A 20,106-nucleotide genomic window follows, 5' to 3' on the forward strand; every position below is an offset into this window, starting at 1 on the left:
TAAAATCAGTTCATCTTGTTGGGCAGACTGGATGGACCGTAAGGTCTTTATCTGGTGTCATTTATTATGTTACTATGTAACATAGTAAATGACGGCAGATAAAGACCTTACGGTCCATCCAGTCTGCCCAACAAGATGAACTCATTTTACATGGTCTGCGATACTTTATATGTATACCCCAGTTTGATTTGTCCTCGGCATTCTCGGGGCACAGACCGAGAAGTCTGCTTAGCACTGTTCTTGTATTGAAAGTTCTGAAGCTAATGTCAAAGCCCTTTAAAATTTACACTCAAGCCCATCCATATCTATTCAATTACGATCAGGGCGTAGACCATAGAAGTCTGTGTAGCACTGGTTTTGCTTCCCAATTACTGGCGTTGCTACCCAGTGTCCATGCAGAACCCCAAAGAGTAACATAGTAAATGACAGCAGATAAAGGCCTGAACGGTTCATCCAATCTGCCCAACAAGATAAACTGATTTTACATGTAACCTAGGTGTTTAAGGATAAATCTTATTTTCATAAACAAGAGGCTTCACAGGCACACAGGTGAGTGACAGCATTGGATGTTGCTCAGAGGAGCTGCTCGCCCACAGTAAAGTTCTGAGCAGAGAATGACATGGGGACAAAGTTTGTGCATGTCCCTGCAGGTTTTGTCTCCATCTCCGTGGCCTCTGTCCTCATCTGCAGAAGCCTCAAACACTTATCATTTTATATTTAAATCTTTTTAAGTATAAAAATATGCTGTACAATGTTGTGTATAAATTACAAATAGAAAACTGTAACAGAAAGCAGCTATAATAATCCTCCTCACCACCACCCTCAACCCTTCCAACCCCAACAATAGCTAATTTCTACTACTCCAAGGAATCCTAGTCCACCCTGTTAAAATGTCCAGGGGTACAAAATACAACCCATTCTGTATGTCCTAGAGGGGGAGAAATGTGCCCTATGAAGCATGGTTATGATTTTTTAAACACTGGATAGATAAGAACTCATCAACAATCTCATGATTCAGTCTAGTTCTCCTATCTTCCACAGTCCTTCCTGCAATAGAAGATGTGCTGGTAGCAGGATTCACAGGATCCTCCATGCAAAGTTTGCTAGGTGTGGCCAGCATGTTTGCTTGTTTTTCCAAAAAATCAAAATATCGGTGTCTGCATCACTCAAACATAAATATCAGTCTAGTTCATTAATAGGCTTCAAAATAGAAAGTGACACAGGTACAAAGTTTGGCTCTGACCCCCATCCCCGCAAGCTCTGTCCCCGTCCTCATCCCCGCGGTTCTGAGTATTCATGACTTTTCCCATTAGTGTTATACAAGCTGAGGCCCTGATGCTCAAAACTCCAGCACTGTTCCAAATAGTGCCGTAAAAATACCCACTGGAACAGTGCACAACGCCTTAAGGGTCAACACTACTGAGATGCAAATATAGATGCACTCATAGCATTCAGCATTATGGTTGGCGCATGCGCAGAAGAGTTCCATGGTAAGTTAAGCTTCTTTGTACATCTTGAAGTGAAGCACATGTTGGCGTCTGTTTTCTGTGGCCTAAATAGAAGCATTTGTAAAGCTTGGAGGCTTATTTAGATGTAGGAAACAGATGCCGATGTGTGCTTTTGCTTGGGTCTGCTGTTTCTCATGACCAGTGCTTAAGGGCTTGCACGAGCTTCCTTCTGCTTCCAAAAGCAATCAAAACCAGCAGATTTTGCAGAAAGATTCATGGGAATCATGAGAAATCCTCTCTTCCAACAACCTAACACCTGCTTTTACCTGACATTATTTCTTGTTTTGTTTCAGCGTTGGGGGAGAATACAAAATGACCTCATTAACATGAGCTTGACTATATTTGCACGCTACTTGCATTGTCTGCACGTTTGTTCTTGTGCTCCGGGTCTCTGAACATTCTATAATGGCTTCTAGCGCCCTTTTACTTCTTGAGCATCAAGGCCTGAGTGCACAGGCTTTCTGTTGTGATACGAAGCTGGACTGGTTATGCAAATGAATACAGTAATTGAGGTATTCTTCAACACTGCAATATAATGGTGTTATCTACCTACAAAGTACAATGTGTAAACAAATGTGATTTTCAAGCAAAGTTCTATGAAACAATGTTGCATAATATTTATTTATTTATTGCACTTGTATCCCACATTTTCCCACCTATTTGCAGGCTCAATGTGGCTTACAAAAATCTGTTATGGCATTGCCACAACAGGGAAGAAATACAATTGGTGATTACAAAGAGATAGCAAAGAACAAGAGGGTCTGGTTATGCAGCTGTACAGTGAGAGATTCTGAATAACGGAGTGTGAGGGTTGTGTTCAAGTTTCCCAGGTGGACTTCAGAGACAAAGTATAAAGTGTTAACAAAACAGTAATCGCAAAGAAAACAGCGAAGATGACACAGAAGATACAGTCCTTAAATAATGCAGAATAAATTCTATAGGACCTATCAATAGAGTCCTATAGATTTTCATGATTCATATGGACCTATCAATAAATTGGAATTTATTCTGCATTAAGGACTATATCTTCTGTGTCATCTACGCTGTGTTCTTTGCAGTTTCAAGTTGCGAAGACCGTGTTCTACTGTGTCTACATCAACAAAACAGTAATTACATCGTTAAGTATTCTAGTAACTTTGTGATCACTGTCTTTTGCAGCTGAACTTAGATCAGTTCATGGGTCCATTTCTTGCTCTTATGAAACAGTGAAACAATAACTTTGCTATATGATCAGTCATTCATACATCAGTGCTAAAGTTTGCCACCTCTGAGGAATAGTTTTGTTGTGAAAGAGTAAAGCTTACTCCTGGGGGAATTCTGTACGCAATATTTGAAAATTCTACACATTTTATTTGTAACTTTCTTGTTCAGAATTCTCCCATTATAAGGGCTGGATTCTCCCTCCCAGACATGAAATACTCCCACCAGTAGTTTCTGTCTTCTCCTTTCTCTTTTAGCGTGTGCCCCTTCCCCTGTAAAGTTCAATCCCAAGCTTTCTCTACCCCTTCTCTAGGGTGAATACTATTTTTTTCTCCCCCCACTCCACCCCCTTTTTGTTCACCTGTTTTCCACACTGTGCTTTCTAGGTTTCTAGAGTTCTCTCCTCATCCCTCAGCCTTCACTGCCCTTCCCCTAACTCTGAACAAGACCTCTGTTCTGTCCACCCCAAGGTGTCTTTGTCTTCTCCAAGGTAAAACCTTGTCTTACTTTTCTCTGACCATGTCTCTATGGCAGACGCGTTCCTTCCATCTTTTCAGCCTTTCCCCCCCCCCCCCCTCGCATGGTACACACGTTCCTTTATCCACCATTTTGATGACTGTAGAAACTTGAGGGACTCCTTGCTCTTATATTTCAGAGCCCAATGTGTGTTTGAGGAAATAGGTTACAGTTGTAACTGAAGCCAGTTTCAGGAGAGGTGCAAAAATCCAGCAGCCTTGTAAGATAAGTCTCTACCAAATGAGCTGCTTTTATTAGCAAATTTCTTAATGCAGATGAATTCTTTGGCAAGCAACACACTTTTCCCTTTCTCAGGCCCTGTCTATCTTGATACATCAATAGGTGCATTATATCTTTCTGGCCCACATACTTTCTTCTTTGGCCACGCTACTGAGAATTTTCTTATTTTCTTTTATGTCTAAGTTTCAAGGCCTATTGCTAAGACTTTGGGTTCAACAACTAATTAGTCTTTCACTGTTCATAGCCTTCAAGGCCACTGTCGGCCTCAGAAATCTTTTAATTATATAACTGACACAGGCTTTGCATTTCCCCTTTATTTAACAAAATTTATAGCCCACCCATCCAAGCATCTGCAAAGGTCCGTGAACAAATCGTCTGTAACCCAACCTGTTGAAATGAAGAAACAACCAACAGTGACCAAGAGGGACAATACAAATGCAATCTTTTAATCAATTCCTTTGGAGCCTCATCGTGCAAAACTTTATAGTTCAACTTTTTTATTGATGACCAAATACATGAAATATTTGTAACAATCATGGTATGCAAAATGTCAAACATCAAAGCATTTACAGCAAAAACACATGAATGGTCTGTCATCAAAAGTTTTGTTTTAAGTTTTAACGATTTTTTATTGATGACATCACAAACAATACAGCCAACAGGCTTAGCATACATCAAGTTAGAAATAACATCAACGGTTCTGTATGTATAAGCAAACAGAAATAACATGATGTAAATTAAGGCGCAGGATATGTTACGCCTTGGTTATTGTATTATGTTGGAAAAATCATAAATAATTAAAAAAAAAAAAAAGAAATAACACCAACGGTATAAGGAGCTCGTCATCAAAAGTTTTAACACGTGACCCCCCCCCCCCCCGGCCCCTCGTACAGAACCTTAAACTTACCTAGAACAGAAATATCCCTTAGTATTGTATGAGTGAAACATCCCCTACAGCCCCCCTCCCCTCTCTAGACCACCCTGAAAATGAAATAACCAGCCACCTTTAACATATTTAACAGCACCTACCAAACACACAAAAAAGTGAAAAGAAGGAGAGGTATGCGCACTGCCATTTTATATGTAGACGTGCGAGGTCCAATTCCCCCGAACATAGTAAGTCTATCCTGAAAGAAGTCTTGCACCACATACTAGAACACCCAGAATCAAATTTTAGTTAAGAATTAAGGATTAAGCTCCTGTCCCAATGTGGACGGTACCGAATATACACATCCCACACTTCAAGAAACATTTTTAGACACTTGGGTGAACACCTCGCACACCGACGCTGTAAGAACATCAGTGCATGCAGACGATTCCTCCAAGCCCAAAAGGAGGGAACCTTCTCCCCTACTCACACCCCTAGAATAGTTCTCTTACCCAGTACTCCTTCTGTGTTTGTACAGCGCTGCGTACACTTTGTAGCGCTCTAGAAATGTTAAATAGTAGTAGTAGTAGTACTCCTGCTTTGTGCAGAAACAAAGCCTGTGAACGATTTTGGATGTGGAAAGTTTCATACTTATCTAACAAAACCCCCACAGGGGATAAGGGAACCACCCGGCCCAACAATTAGTAAGATAAATAGATATATCATTCCAAAAACTCCTAATTGTCGGACAACCCCAAAACGCATGAAAAAAGGAATTTTGACCTTGCTTGCACTTCTGACAAATCGGAGAATCTATTGCCCCCACCTTTAGAGTTGTTACTGCATGAAATATGCTCTATGTAGCGTACAAAATTGACATTCCCTCAGCTCCACACTCACCAATACCTCTTGAGACCAGGGAGGTGTAATTTCCTTCCCCTCTTGGGGCTGCTTCTGCAGTTCTTTTCCAATTCTGGTTCCGATCATTTGGTCTCCTTATGGTCCCAGGGACCTTTTCCTAGGTCGTGCGTGTAGCAGTCTTTCTACAGAGACGGAGGTTTCATTTCCTCCTGCACTTGGACAGCTGGCTAATCCGAGGCTCCTCTTCCCAAGCCTGTGTAGAAGCTCCTTCAACAATGGTTCGCCTCCTGTTTTGTTTTTTTCTTTTCTGGTTTGGTTATTCAGTTTCAGTGGGGGCGGCTGGCGCCAGCACACCAACTTGGAGCATCTAGGTGTTCTTTTCGATTCCCTGTGAGCTTGAGAGTTCTCCGCTAGCAATACTAGTATGAAAGGAGAGAATTTCTGAAACTCCTGAGCTCTGGTAGAAGTGTGTCCTTCTACCATGGCAGCTCACTGGAAGTCCCTCATGTAATCTAATCTGTATTTTACCGCCTGGATATTCAGAATCTGATAGCAAATAGGCTCAGCAGAATTTTCCAATCCCACAAGTGGTTTCTGGACTGGCAAACTGTGCAGAACGTCTTTCTTTCAAGTCTTGGAGAACTCCTTTCATCAGTGAAAAATCAAAGTTAGCTCTTTTTTTCAATAGTGAGGGATGAGTGGGCTATAAACTAAATTTGCCCCCCCCCTTTGAGCTTAACCCTCTCCTTCATAGCAAAATCCTACTCAAGTTTCAAAAGAGGTCTGGCACAGTGATTCTCGTGGAGCTGTATTGGCCTCATCAGAACTAGGAACATATAAACACAAAGGCAGATAAAGGTACAGAGAAGGGTGTCGAAAATGCTAAAGGGGATGGGACGACTTCCCTATGAAGAAAGGCTAAAGCAGCTAGGGCTCTTCAGCTTGGAGAAAAGACGGCTGAGAGGAGATATGATGTCTATAAAATAATGAGTGGAGAGGAACAGGTAGACGTGAATCCCTTGTTTACTCTCTCCAAAAATACTAGGACTAGGGGGCATTCAATGAAGCTACAAAGTAGTAAATGTAAAACAAATCAGAGAAAATATTTCTTCACTCAACGTGTAATTAAACTCTGGTATTTGTTGCCAGAGTATGTAGTAAAAGCAGTTAGTGTAGCAGTGTTTAAAAAAGGTTTAGCTAGTTTCCTAAAAGAAAAGTCCATAAGCCATTATTAAGATGGACTTGGGGAAAATCCACTGCTTATTTCTAGGATAAGCAGCATAAAATGTATTCTACTGTTTTGACCTTTCGGTCTGTCCCAGTATGGCAGCACTTATGTTCTTATGACCTATCCAGTCTGCCCATCCATGCCATCTACTATCCCTTCCTGTCCCTTAGAGATTCTGTGAACTTATCCTAAACTTTCTTGACTTCAGATGGTCTTTGTCTCCACTAAGAAGGCCGTTCCATGAATTCACCACCCTTTCCATGAAAAAATATTTCCTCGGGTTACTGCTGAGTCTGTCCCTTTTCACCTTCATCCTCTGCACCCCTCTTCCAGAGCTTAATTTCATTTGAAAGAGACTTGCCTCCTGTGTATTAATGCCACGTAGGTTTTTAAATGTCTCTATCATATCTCCTCTCTCCTGCCTTTCTTCCAGAGTTATATGTATTGAGGTCTTTGTCTGTCTCCATATGCTTTATGAGACTACTGACCATTTTAGTAGCTGCTCTCTGGACTGACACCATCCTGTTTATATCTTTGAGAAAGTGAGATCTCCAGAACTGTACACAGTATTCCAAATGACATCTAACCAAAGTCTTATACAGGGGCATTATTGCCTCCTTTTACTTACTGGCCATTCCTCTCACTATTCACCCAAGCATCCTTCTAGCTTTTCGTCAACTTTTACACCAGTTTGGCCACCTTAAGATCATCAGATATCACACCAAGTCACTCATCTTTCATGCACAAAAAGTTCTTCACCTTCTAAAGTGTACTGTTCTCCTGGGGTTTTGCAGCCCAAATGCATGACCCTGCATTTATAGATTTAAACCTTAACTGCCAAATTCCAGACTGCTCTTCAAGCTTTGCTAGGTCTTTCCTCATGTTATCCACACCATCAAGGGTGTCTAATCTGTTGCAGATTTTGGTATATCTGCAAAGAGGCAAACTTTACTGGAAAGCCTTTCAGCAATATCATTTACAAAAATATTAAACAAGAACTGGGCCAAGAACCGAACCTTTGTGGCATACCACTTGTAACATCCGTTTTCCTCAGAATGAGCTCTGTTTGCTACTAACCTCTGTCGCCTTCCACTCAACAACTTCTTAACCCAGTCAGTCACTTTAGATCCCATACCGGGGGCATTCAGTTTATTTATTAGTTGTATATGCGGAATCATGTCAAAGTCTTTGCTAAAATCTAAATACACCACATCTAGCACTGTCCCTCAATCCAACTCTCTGGTCACCCAGTTAAAGAAATTAATCCGATTTGTCTGACAAGACCTGCCTTTAGTGAAACCGTATTTTCTCATGCCTTGTAATTCCAGAAACTTCACTATTCTCTGTTTTGAAGTGTTTCCATTAATTTACTTACCACAGATTTAATGTAGCTCCCATCCTCTTCCACTTTTGTGGAGAGGGATCACATCGCTCTTCTGCAGTCCTCTGGGACCACTCCCAACTCTAGAGAAGCACTGAAAAGGTCAGCCAGCCAGATCTCCAGAACTTCCCTAAGTACCTTTAGTACTCTCAGATGTATGCTGTCTGGCCCCATGGCTTTGTCCACTTTTAGTTTAACTAGCTCTTCGTGAACACGGTCCTCTAAAAATTGTTCAGGGTCTACCACCCCTCCATTCCTATTTGTTTGTCTTCTGTGGTCCTGCGCCCAGCTCTTCAGCTGTGAACACAGTACAGAAATATTTGTTAAGCAGTTCTGCCTTACCTGTTTATTGACAGAAAAAGCATTGCTTACGTGTAACAGATGTTTTCCATAGACAGTAGGACTGAGCAGGCATATATCTTTCCCGCCTTCCTGAGAATTGCATTCCCTTCTTGAACTGAGGAGACCCCTCTGCATGGTTAGGGCCTCACATGCTCAGAACTTTGCACTAATTCTGAACTCTGAGAGAGCTGTTCATCCTGGCGTTGTCGGATGACATAACTTGTGTGTGTAATCAGTAATAACTGTTTATGGAAAACATTTGTTACAGGTGAGCAATAATGCTTTCCTGTGCGATCACTCTGTAAGGGTGTGAGTTCTGTTTGTGTCTGCACTTAGTGCCAGCTTTGTGCTGAATTTTGCAGGATGATTCTCTGGTGGTGTGGAAGGAAGTGTGTCTCACCCGACTATCTGAGAAGGATCGCCGTGATTCCCTGAATGAAATTGTGATTCTGGCTCTGCTGCAGCATGATAACATCATTGCTTATTACAACCACTTCATGGATAACACCACACTGCTCATTGAGCTGGAATACTGCAATGGTGAGAGCTGAACTAAGAGACCCCCCCCCCCTTTATTTTTGTTTGAGAAGTGAAGGAATGGCACATGGTTGGGGAGGATGAGAAGGTGATGTGCACTAACCAGGAGAGACATTGGATTGATTTATGTCTAATCTCAAGGTAGCAAAAGAATATGACACAGGCAGTGGCTAGAGTGAGAGATACTGGGTGCATAGGACCAGTAGGAAAAAGAAGGACAGTATAATTGTTGGTGAGTCTTAGCTAGAATACTGTGTTCATTTCTGAAGGTTGTAGATCATAAAAGCTAGAAGCAGTCCAAGATAGAGGTTACTGGATCAAGAGTCATATCAGTTGAGACTTAAGGACCTAAATATGGGGAGATATAATAGAAACATTCAGATACCTGCACAAGAAGTAAACCTTTATCAGTGGATCAGAAATTGTAGAATTAGGAATCTTGATATGCATTTCCAAGAAGATAGGCTCATTTTTTTCATAGAAGGTGGGGCAGATGCCTGAAATACCTTCCTGGTACGGGTGATAAAAACTAAAATGTTAAGGGAGACACAGAAAATCCTTACTTGGGGGAAAAATGAAAGGATAGCAGAAGCATTGCAAGCCATGGGGGGAAGCCGAGGACTAATCTGCATGGAGCAGTGATGATGACCCTAATAGAGGTATGAGAGCATCAACCAGGCTAGATATTTTGGACAGTGGTTTAGCTATTTGTGGTAGCTGTTTGGATAAGACTGGAAGGGGTACTTGGGTACTGGTGTCGGTCTTATAAGAATGAAAGAGAAAGATGGCATGACCTAAAATGGCCGACTAGTGGTTGAGGTTGAGGCCAGCACTTTGGCATGCTTTGGACCAATGGATATCCATAATAAAAATGCATGATTTGAGATTTTCATGCTGTTCTTCCATTGCATACAGATTTTTTTTTAGTGAATATTCATTCCTTATCAGCAGATGAATCCAGAAACTAGTGGGCTGTGTCCATCTACTAGCAGGTGGAGATAGAGATCACTGACTTGAACACGGTGCTATAGGATGGATAGCTCCCCAGAAAGTCAGTATATCTCTATCTCCAGCAGGCAGACTGACACTAGTTCCTGAATTCCTTTGTTTCGGGTGTGTGTGGGGGGGTTCCTGTTCTAGTTCACCTAGTCCAGTTGAGTGTGGGGGTGTTCTGTTGTGCGGTACCAGCTTTAGGGAGCATCCCTGGTGAGCCCAGGTCTCTCTCCCCCCACCTTCCTGGTTCCCCCGCTGCCCCTATCCTGCCAGCTGGCCTCTTCCTTTTTCATTAAAAAAAGGAAGAAGGGAAGATACAAAAGAGAAGCCAAACAAAAGACGAAAAAACAAGTCTCTTGTGGGATAAGAAAAAATAAAAAGGCGTGAGAGGCTTAGCAGCAGTGTGTTGTCTGCTAGTTGCAGGGGAGCTGCCAAGCAGTCACTTTTAAGTGGCTGTAGAGAGTTGGAGAGAAACATGGCAGAGGGGTGAGTGTGTCTTTAATTGTTTCCTGCCTTCAGTGCTGCTGCTTTCTTTCTCTAGGGGAGTGGCCGCCGAGACCGTCAAGTGCTGCTTCCACTGCAGAAAGTGTCAAGCAGTGTCTGGTTTGTGTGTGTTTGGGGGGGTGGGGGGCTGTGCGAAGTTGGCCATGTTGGAGACCTCGTTTCCAATTGATGGCTTCAAGTTTCTCGGTCGTGTGCTCTTCTCACAGGATGGCTAACACAGCTGTTCTGCATGCACCGGCAGCCATTTTATCTACTTCACCAACAGTCATCTGGGGAGTTTCTGGAGGGTGCGGGAGCCGGTTCGTTGATGTCGGCTGATGTGGGGGGGGGGATCTCGCGGGGTCGGTGAACACTTTTTTTTTCCCCTTACTTTGTGCTGCAGCTCCATCAGGCTTACCTGATGAAGAGCACACAGCAGCAGAAAGGTCATTTTTCTTCAGTGACTATCTTGGGCAGAACCTTCCCAACCATGGTGTTGGACCCCCCTGGGAAAAGGAGACGTGTGGGCACTACTTCTGAGGTGGGGTTGTTGGGACCCCCCCATCTCCTCCACTATCAGAGCCGGCGCTGTTTGGGGAATCGGGACAGTCTCCTCTTTTTGAGGAGAGTGAGATCTTGGCTACTGAGCCAGATGACCCCACAGTGGTGCACATCTTCCATAAGGTGGAGTTGCCCTCCTTAATTGTCAGGGTGCTGAATGTTCTCAGTTTCTTCCGATGAGTCCCCGGCCCCAGCTGCGGCTAACCCAAGAACTGTTAGTACTAGGAGACCTCCTGGTCCTTTCCAGTGCATGAGGCAATTGAGGACCTCACCTTGGCTCAGTGGGTCACCCCAGATTCTGGCCTCTGTGTGGCTAAGGCGATGTCGCGTTTTTACCCGGTGCCTCAGGATCACTTGGAGAAGTTTCAAGCTTCGCAGGGTGGATGTGTTTGTGATGGCGGCCACCAAGAAGACTACCCTACCTGTGGAGGTGGGTATCATCTTGAAGAACGTGCAAGACAGGAAGCAGGCCTTCAAGGTCTCGGCACTTTCCCTTCAGGCATCTATATCCAGTTCTTAAGTAGTGAAGGAATGTCTTTGTTGGGTGCAAAAGGCGTCGGAAGTGGTATCAGGGGTTGAGGTATTCCCCCTCCCTCTGTGGAATTAGGGTTGGCTTATTTGGCAAATTTGTTATATGACTTTGCTCTCTTCTGCGAATCAGGTGGCTCATCAGACTCCCCTTTTGGGGAAAGCTGCTGTTTTTTGTTTTTTAATTTTGTCAAATGTAACAAATTAAATCCAAGCAATTTCACTTGTACATAAAAGTGTCTAAGAATAAGATAATCTTTTACAAAGAAATTCTCAAAAAGGGAATATATTTACACTCAAATCCATAATATTAGATCTAAGACTTAATAAGGAGGAAAAATATAAGAAAAATTAAAGGCATGAGCTAGATATTTACTAATGAAGAGATCTATTCAATCTCCTGAAGTTCTCTTAGTTACTAGAAATGCTGACAAGTGAGAGGGTTCGAAGGAAACATATTTTACATCTTTATATCTAATAATACATTTACTTGGCTATCTTAGGAAAAAAGTTCCACCTATTTGCAGAACCCCAGGTTTCAACAAAAGAAACTGCTTACGTCTTCTCAGTCGTGACCTTTCAAGGACAAGGCTGTAAGACCAAAGCGAGATGGCTTCTCCAGGGGATGGGGGACTAAGTAGATCTGGAATCAGTGGCAGGGGAAATGGATTGTCCACAATCAGATGGACCAGGTCTGCACACCATGGCCATCTGGGCCAGTCCAGAACCACAAAAATCTCTGGACCCCGAAGGAGCAGGACCCTCCCCATCAATGGGAGGAAGATGTATAGAAGCTCCACCACCAGCCAGGATTGCAGAAGAGCATCCACACCTTCCGAGCTGCACTCCCTGCCTCTGCTGAAAAATCCAAGCTACCTTGGCAATGGTTCACGTCACTCTAACATCCATTATGAGCATGCCCCAACATGCTGTGTTCATTATTATTATTTGTTACATTTGTATCCCCCATTTTCCCACCTTTTGCAGGCCCAATGTTGCTTACATATAACCGTTAATGGTGTTAGCCGATTACGGTCTGAACAAATACATAGTATGAAGAATACAAAGTGATATTGAGGTATAATGAGGTATATGTATGGTAGGAAACAGTAGGGGGGAACTTAGAGAGGGAAAAGGGAAAGAAGAGTCAGGTAATGTCCGTTACGGTCTTTGGGTGCATTGTGTCGCAAGTGAACAGGTATTTTTATGTTGGGTTGGTGGAGGTATGCTGTTCTCAACAGGTCTGTCTTTAGTGCTTTCTGAAAATTTAGGTGGTCGAGCGTAGTTTTTACTGCTTTTGGCAATGTGTTCCATAGTTGTGCGCTTAGGTAGGAAAAGCTGGTTGCATAGGTGGATTTATATTTGAGTCCTTTGCTGCTTGGGTAGTGGAGGTTTAGATATGATCGTGCAGATTTTGTGGTGTTTCTGGTTGGCAGGTCGATGAGGTCTGTCATGTATCCCGGTGCCTCGCCGTAAATAATTTTATGAACAGTCGTGCAGATTTTGAAAGTGATGCACTCTTTGATTGGTAGCCAGTGCAATTTTTCTCTGAGTGGTTTGGTGCTGTCAAAACGTGTTTTTCCAACTATAAGCCTGGCTGCTGTGTTTCGGGCGGTCTGAAGTTTCTTTATGATTTGAACCTTGCATCCCGCATAGATTCCATTACAGTAATCTGCATGGCTTAATACCATGGACTGTGAGCCGGATACAAATGCAACAAATAAATACCAGGTTATGAAATATTTCCCTCGGGAAGAATGGTTTTATGCATTTGAGTTTCCACATTGAGAAAAACATTTTCTTTATGGTGGATTTCGCTTGGGTCTCTAGTGATAGGTTACGGTCGATTGTTACTTCGAGAATTTTCAGCCTGTCTGAGATAGGGAGGGTGTATCCTGGGGTGTTAATGTTTGTGGGTTTGTAAGTATTGTATTGGGATGATGATGAGACAATGGGTTTTTTCTATATTGAGTTTTAGTTGGAATGCATTTGCCCATGAGTTCATGATGTTTAAGCTTAGTTTGATTTCGTTGGTGATTTCCGCCAGATCATGTTTGTATGGGATGTATAATGTATCGTCATCAGCGTAGATAAATGTGTTGAGGCCTTCTGTGGGAGATATGCAGGGTACTACTGTGAGTGAGGTTCATTTACACCGGGGGGGGGGGGAGACTGGAGGAGATGGTTTGGATGTGTATCCTTGAATGAACAACTTTGTTGTGAGTAAAACGGGGGAGCGAAAGACACCTGAAATTGAAATTGGAATGATAAGTGAGTCTTCTGAGTTTACAGGAGTAATATTTCCTGAATTTTTGCAAAAGAAGCCTTCTGAGGTAACATTAGATTCTCTATGGTTTTTAATTTTGGATTTAGGTAAGACTCTCTTTTCACAAACTGGTGTCCTTACATGGAAGCTTTCTCAAGTAGAGCTGAGAGTAGAAAAAATTGAAACGGAAGCAAAGGAGTTAATTTGTCGAGTAAATCAAACTGATAAAGACTTTTCTACTGTTCAAAATTTACAGACTTCCTTGGTTAAAGATTTGGCTAATTGGAGAAGTAAATGTGAGTCTCTTGAAAATTTTGCAAGGAATAATAACCCCCGCTTTTTGAATTTCCTGAGGGCCCCTACAATTAGGCCCCTTGGCATTACATCATAAGACTCCTGACGCAGGCACTTAGGTGCCGAAACACAGCAGCTGTGTCGAGTCGCTTTTTGATGATTTGTAATGGACTCCTATCCATCTACACGTCTCCGTCGGTATTTGTGAAGATCGGTATTTGTGAAGAGCCAACGCTCCCTACTTCCCCCTTTTTTGCTTTGTCTGTTACGTTATATGCAGGTGACTAATGAATTTTGCTTGTCGGACCATCTGTTATTTTGGTGGCAGGGCCCCACAGGGGTTACATGGTTTCCAAGACGATCTTGGCTCAGTGGGATAAGGAGGCTGTTGCCTCAGTGTGTCTTCTAGCAGGTCCATATAGCATTGCATATGCATTCTACTCTGGCATTGGCAACTTCCTGGGCAGAGTCGAGAGTGTTTTCCCTGGAGGACCTCTGTCAAGTGACCACTTGGGCATCTCTTCATACTTTTTCTAAGCATTATCACTTGGATGTGGCGGCATGCTGGGATTCACAGTTTGGGGCTATGGTTCTTTCCACAGGGTCAGCGGATTTTCCCTCCCCCCCTCCCCCCCAATATAGGTACTGCTTTGCTACATCCCAGTAGTTTCTGGCTTTATCTGTTGCTGATAAGGAAAAATTGTCTTACCTGATAATTTTCTTTCCTTTAATCACAGCAGCTGAATCTAGCATCCCATCCTCTGCTGTGTTTTGAGTTCCTTGTTTCTCCTTTCTCTGTTGTAGGGGGTTAATGCTGGCACTGTGATTCTAGTGCCATGCTTTTTTTTTTCCTTATTATTCTACATATGTAAAACAAACAAACAAAAAAAAGCAAAAACAGGAGCCAAACTATGGGGCCATTTTACTAAGCTGTGTAGGCGCCAATGCACGCCGAAGGAACGCCAGTTCAGGACTACTGCCTGGCTACCGCGTGGCCCGGGCGGTAATTTTATTTTTTCGTGCGTCCAGTACGTTTGCTGACTATTACCGCCCGGTTAATGCATAAGACCTTACCACTAAGTGAATGGGTGGTAGTAAGGTATCAGGCCCAAAATGGATGTGCGCCAATTTTCATTTGCCGAATGTTTTCGGCCAAAAAAGGACTTTTATTCCAGACACACTGAAAAATGGACCTGCGCTTGTCCAATACACGTGTCTACAACAGCGCTGCACACCTTAGTAAAAGGACCCCTATATCTATAAGACAGAGGCCAACAGCATGGACAGCGGAAGCCGAACAGGCGCCGTGCAGTGTGTTGGGGCGAACTGGGATTTTTTTTTTAACCTTCTTTGGAAGGCAACATACTGACTTTCTGGGGAGCTATGTATCCTATGTCACCATGTTCAAATTAGTGATCTCTATCGCCACATGCTGATAGATGGACACAACCCACTAGTTTCTGGATTCATCTGCCTTGATTAAAGGAAAGGAAAATTATCAGGTAAGACATAATTTTTCCTTGTGGATATCCTGACAACCCTACTGGCAGGATGTGTGCCAGCGACTGGATTTAGAACAGCTGCTTGGGTCTGATTTGGAGGGCAAGTTCAGGTAATCGACATAAGGTATGGAAAGCTGGTTTTGGGGATGGGAACATGTGTTCCATCTACCCAAAATGGAAGAATTATAACAGGGTAGACCAATTTGGTTCTAGTGCCAATTTGGTCTTATTCTGCCATCATTTACCATATTGCTGTGTATGGTGCCTGTGACTTAGTTTCTTCTTTTGGGGAGATGCTCATAGATTAACCCATTGTCCGTGCACTCATTGATCCGTTATTCAATTGGTACAGTAGTAGTTGTGCAGTCTTCCCTTTCACTCACACACACACACACACACACACGACACAACAACAGTGGAGTACAGAAATAGCAGGCTACAAGCTAGGGCAGGTTCAAATCCCACTGCAGCTGCTTGTAACCTTGGGAAAGTTACTTACCTTTCATTGCCTCAGGTACAAACTCAAGTTTTTAGCATCCTCACCAGACCAGTTCAGAACCTGTGGTTGGAGACACACACACAAAAAAAAGGCCGTGCATGCTTCACTCAATAATGGCACTGTAAGCCTTAGATACTCCAGTATTTCTGCGTCTCTAGTGGATAGTGATGGGCAGACGGTGCAACTCCTGGACTGGTTATTGAAGCAGCTCCTGACCCAGTTGGAAAACTGAGCATCTGTTGAGCAGAGGGAGATTTTTAAACTCCCAAAAACAAAAAAAGGAGAGAGAGGATATATAGCAAATTGTCATATGATCTTGAGCAGCGATGGTACTTGAAGTCTGAGTTCTTCTCTTTCCCCCTCCATCCCTCCCCCCATTCACAAAGAGGGACTTTGAAAAAAAGATTGCGTTGGAGACAAAAACACATAGTAAATTTTTTTTTTAGGTTTATTAAAAGCAAGAAGCCGGCAAAAGAATCTGTTGGACCATTAGATGACCGAGGGGTAAAAATGGCGATCGGGGAAGTCAAAGCCATAGCGGAGAGATGAAATGAATTCTTTGCTTCAGTCTTCAGCAAGGAAGATTTGGGAGAGATACTGGTGCCAGGAATGGTATTCAAAGCTGACGAGTCGGAAAAAAATGAATGAAATCTCTATAAACCTAGAGGATGTAATGGGGCAATTTGACAAATTGAAGAGCAGCAAATCTCCTGGACTGGATGGTATTCATCCCAGAGTACTGATAGAATTGAAAAATGAATTTGCTGAACTGTTGTTAGTAATATGTAATTTATCTTTAAAATTGAGCGTGGTACCGGAAGATTGGAGGGTGGCCAATGTAACGTCGACATTTAAAAGAGGTTCCAGTGGGGATCTGGGAAATTATAGACCAGTGAGCCTGACGTTGGTGCCAGGCAAAGTGGTAGAGACTATTATAAAGAACAAAATTACAGAGCATATTCAAAAGCATAGATTAATGAGACAAAGCCAACATGGATTTAGTGAAGAGAAAGCTTGTCTCACTAATCTATTACATTTCTTTGAAGGGGTGAACAAACATGTGAATAAAGGTGAGCTGGTTGATATTGTGTATCTGGATTTTCAAAAGGCTGGATTTTAAAGTACTTCATTAAAGACTGCAGAGGAAATTGGATAGGAGGTAGTGTCTTACTGTGGATTAAAAACTGGTTAAAAGATAGAAAACAGAGAGTAGGGTTAAATGGTCAGTATTCTCAATGGAGAAGGGTAGTTAGTGGGGTTCCCCAGGGGTCTGTGCTGGGACCACTGCTTTTTAACATATTTATAAATGATCTAGAGAAGGGAGTGACTAGTGAGGTAATTAAATTTGCTGACGACACAAAGTTATTCAAAGTTGTTAAATTGCGAGAGGATTGTGAAAAATTACAAGAGGATGTTACGAGACTGGGAGACTGGGCATATAAATGGCAGATGAAGTTTAATGTGAGCAAGTGCAAAGTGATGCATGTGGGAAACAAGAATCCGAACTATAGCTACATAATGCAAGATTCCACGTTAGGAGTCACCGAACAAGAAAGGGCGTCCTTGATGATATGTTGAAATGCTCTGCTTAGTGTGCTGCGACGGCTAAGAAAGCAAATAGAATGTTAGGTATTATTAGGAAAGGAATAGAAAACAAAAGTGAGGATGTTATAATGCCTTTGTATCGGTCTATGGTGCGACTGCACCTCGAATATTGTATTCAATTCTGGTCGCCGCATCTCAAAAAAGATTTAGTGGAATTAGAAAAGCTACAGAGAAGGGCGACGAAAATGATTAAAGGGATGGGACGACTTCCGTAAGAAGAAAGGCTGGAGCGTCTAGAGCTTTTCAGCTTGGAGAAGAGATGGCTGAGAGATATGATAGAGGTATGTAAAATAATGAGTGGAGTGGAATGGGGTACATGTGAATCATTTGTTTACTCTTTCCAAAAATACTAGGACTAGGGGGCATGCAATGAAGTTACAAAGTAGTAAATTTAAAATGAATCATAGAAAAATTTTCTTCACTCAATGTGTAATTAAACTCAAGAATTTGTTGCCAGAGAATGTGGTAAAGGCGGTTAGCTTAGCGGGGTTTAAAAAGGGTCTGGATGTCTTCCTAAAGGTAAAGTCCATAGACCATTATTAAATTGACTTGGGGAAAATCCACTACTTATTTCTGGGATAGGCAGTATAAAATGTATTGAGCTTTTTTGGGATCTTGCCTGGTGTTTGTGACCTGGATTGTCCACTGTTGGAAACAGGATTCTGGGCTTGATGTACCTTTGGTCTGTCCCAGTGTGGAAATGCTTATGTACTTATGTACATACCTTGAAAGGGGTCTAAGTCACAAAACTCCTTAGTCTGTACTCCTAAAGCGTTTCCTGTACATGAGGTTATGCACATCCTCATTTTGACTTGGTGGACCACTCCAGATTCCAGTCTCATGCCACGATTTGCCTTTCTTCTATTGCTCAGGACAAGCTTGGGATGCTTACATTACCTTAAATTGATTCTCTGTTGGCTGCAGGCACAAACAAAAAACCCCAAAAAACAAAACCCACCCTGCCGGGGGAGGATGGAATGGCCTTAAAGGATGTACAGTATAGGACATTGGGGTCTTTGACCTGCTGCTGTCCCTGGCTAGCTCCCTGCTCTGCTGGCCACAGCCACACAGCGTGGTGAAGCCTAACAGCTGCTCCCTGGTCACAATCTCAGGACCATACCTGGTTGAGCTCAGAGCTTGGTTCCACAACCCCCAGTTGCACTTCTTTGTGCCACTGTCTGTGACTTTGGTTCAGTCGTGCGGGTCCCTATCCCCCTACCCCTTCAGCACAAAGCTGGATAAATTGCTCTCACATATACTGTTCCTGCCAGGACAAGTTGGCAGTTAGAATCCTCTCTTCTCTGTCAATTCACTCAGAGAAATAATATTACAAAAATTTCCCCCCTGGGTAGCGGAACCAGATCCCCACCCTCAGCAGACCTGTCCCTGGAACGGTGCCGATGGGGCTGTATCTGGCGATTCTGAACCTCAAGGAGGCCTACTTGCCTGTTCTTCTTTAGCCCCCGCACTGGCGTGTTCTTCACCTTGCAAGTTTAAGGCATCTCTTTGCAAGTTTCAGGTAAGGTGAATCAACTGAGGTATTGTTTCATCAGCATATTTATCTTGAATTTCAAAAGGAAGCAACATCCTAAGGTTTATAAACATTCTAGCAGAGGTGTTTCAACCTCATGGACGGAGTTGTGCACAGTACTTCCAATTTCACAGCTGCAGATTGATGATATAGTTGTTCCTTGAAGCATTGTTGTGTGAGGAGCATGAGTGTATTATTCAGGCAGAGATTTTGAAGTCCCATCTTGGGAATTAGTTTGATAGATCTCGTAGGTTCTGGACTGGTCTGGTGAAGATCCTTTGGTCTCTCCAGACCAGTCCAGAGGCCCTCTCTAATATATTTGCAGTTATTAAAACACTTTAGAATATGTTAATATTGATCTCACTATTTTATGAACATTCAAACTCTGTTCAGGTTCAATGTTCAGCTTTCTCTAACAGTTTAACTTCTCAAAGTTGGTTTTGTTTTTTTTAGTCATGATATGTTTTGATAAGTGTTAGTGTAACAACTCAAGCAATATGGAAAACAGATGGTCCATTGCTTTGCCATTTGAAATACTGAATATCTAAGGCTGCACATTGCCCCTATTGGGTGAAGCACACAGGACTTCTTTTCTCTGTCTCCATCCACTGGTCAGCGAGCACAACCCACAGGTTCTGGTCTGGTCTTGGGGGATACACAAAAGAAAATGAGCAGGCAAGACCCTGGGATGGGTTAATCTATTGTACCTGAATGTAACTTGCCTTGAGCTGCAACTGAATAGGTCTGAGCCAAATCCTAATGAATAAATAAACTTGTGCTGTGCCCCACCACAGCAGACGGACTGGAATGCATGGATGGGTACGATTTGAGTCAGCAGGATTTCTTTGGTTTTGTGGACACTTGGCGATCAGTCGATAAATGTTTTTTTCTTTCTTGCTTTACAGGAGGAAACCTATTTGATAAGATTGTTCGTCAGAAAGATGTTTTATTTGAGGAAGAGGTAAATCTTACTAGTAGGCATAACGAATGAAGTAGATTCCTTTCTTGTGTCACCTGGCTTCATTTTTTTTTTTTTTAATCCATGCGGTTCGAAATGTGTTCCCCGCTTCTGTGTATCTGTTAAACAGTATGAGGCAGGTCCCTGCTGTCTTGCCTTAGGATCTGATTGTCCTGAGATGGTGTGTTATCTGTCCTTCGTTTCT

The 20,106-nt window shown here is 42.7% G+C and overlaps 1 protein-coding gene across 2 annotated transcripts in view; it reads left to right on the forward strand.

Annotated features, from left to right (window-relative positions):
• Nucleotides 1-20,106, forward strand: part of NEK9 (NIMA related kinase 9) — a 119,848-nt gene that overhangs the window by 1,155 nt on the left and 98,587 nt on the right. For both annotated transcript variants that reach the window (XM_030213804.1, XM_030213805.1), the window contains exons 2-3: nt 8,507-8,684; nt 19,849-19,904. In XM_030213804.1, the coding sequence (XP_030069664.1) occupies nt 8,507-8,684; nt 19,849-19,904 (234 nt within the window). The remainder of the gene's footprint in view (nt 1-8,506; nt 8,685-19,848; nt 19,905-20,106) is intronic.

This window comes from Microcaecilia unicolor, chromosome 9, assembly GCF_901765095.1.
Source record: "Microcaecilia unicolor chromosome 9, aMicUni1.1, whole genome shotgun sequence".
Classification (NCBI taxonomy): domain Eukaryota; kingdom Metazoa; phylum Chordata; class Amphibia; order Gymnophiona; family Siphonopidae; genus Microcaecilia; species Microcaecilia unicolor.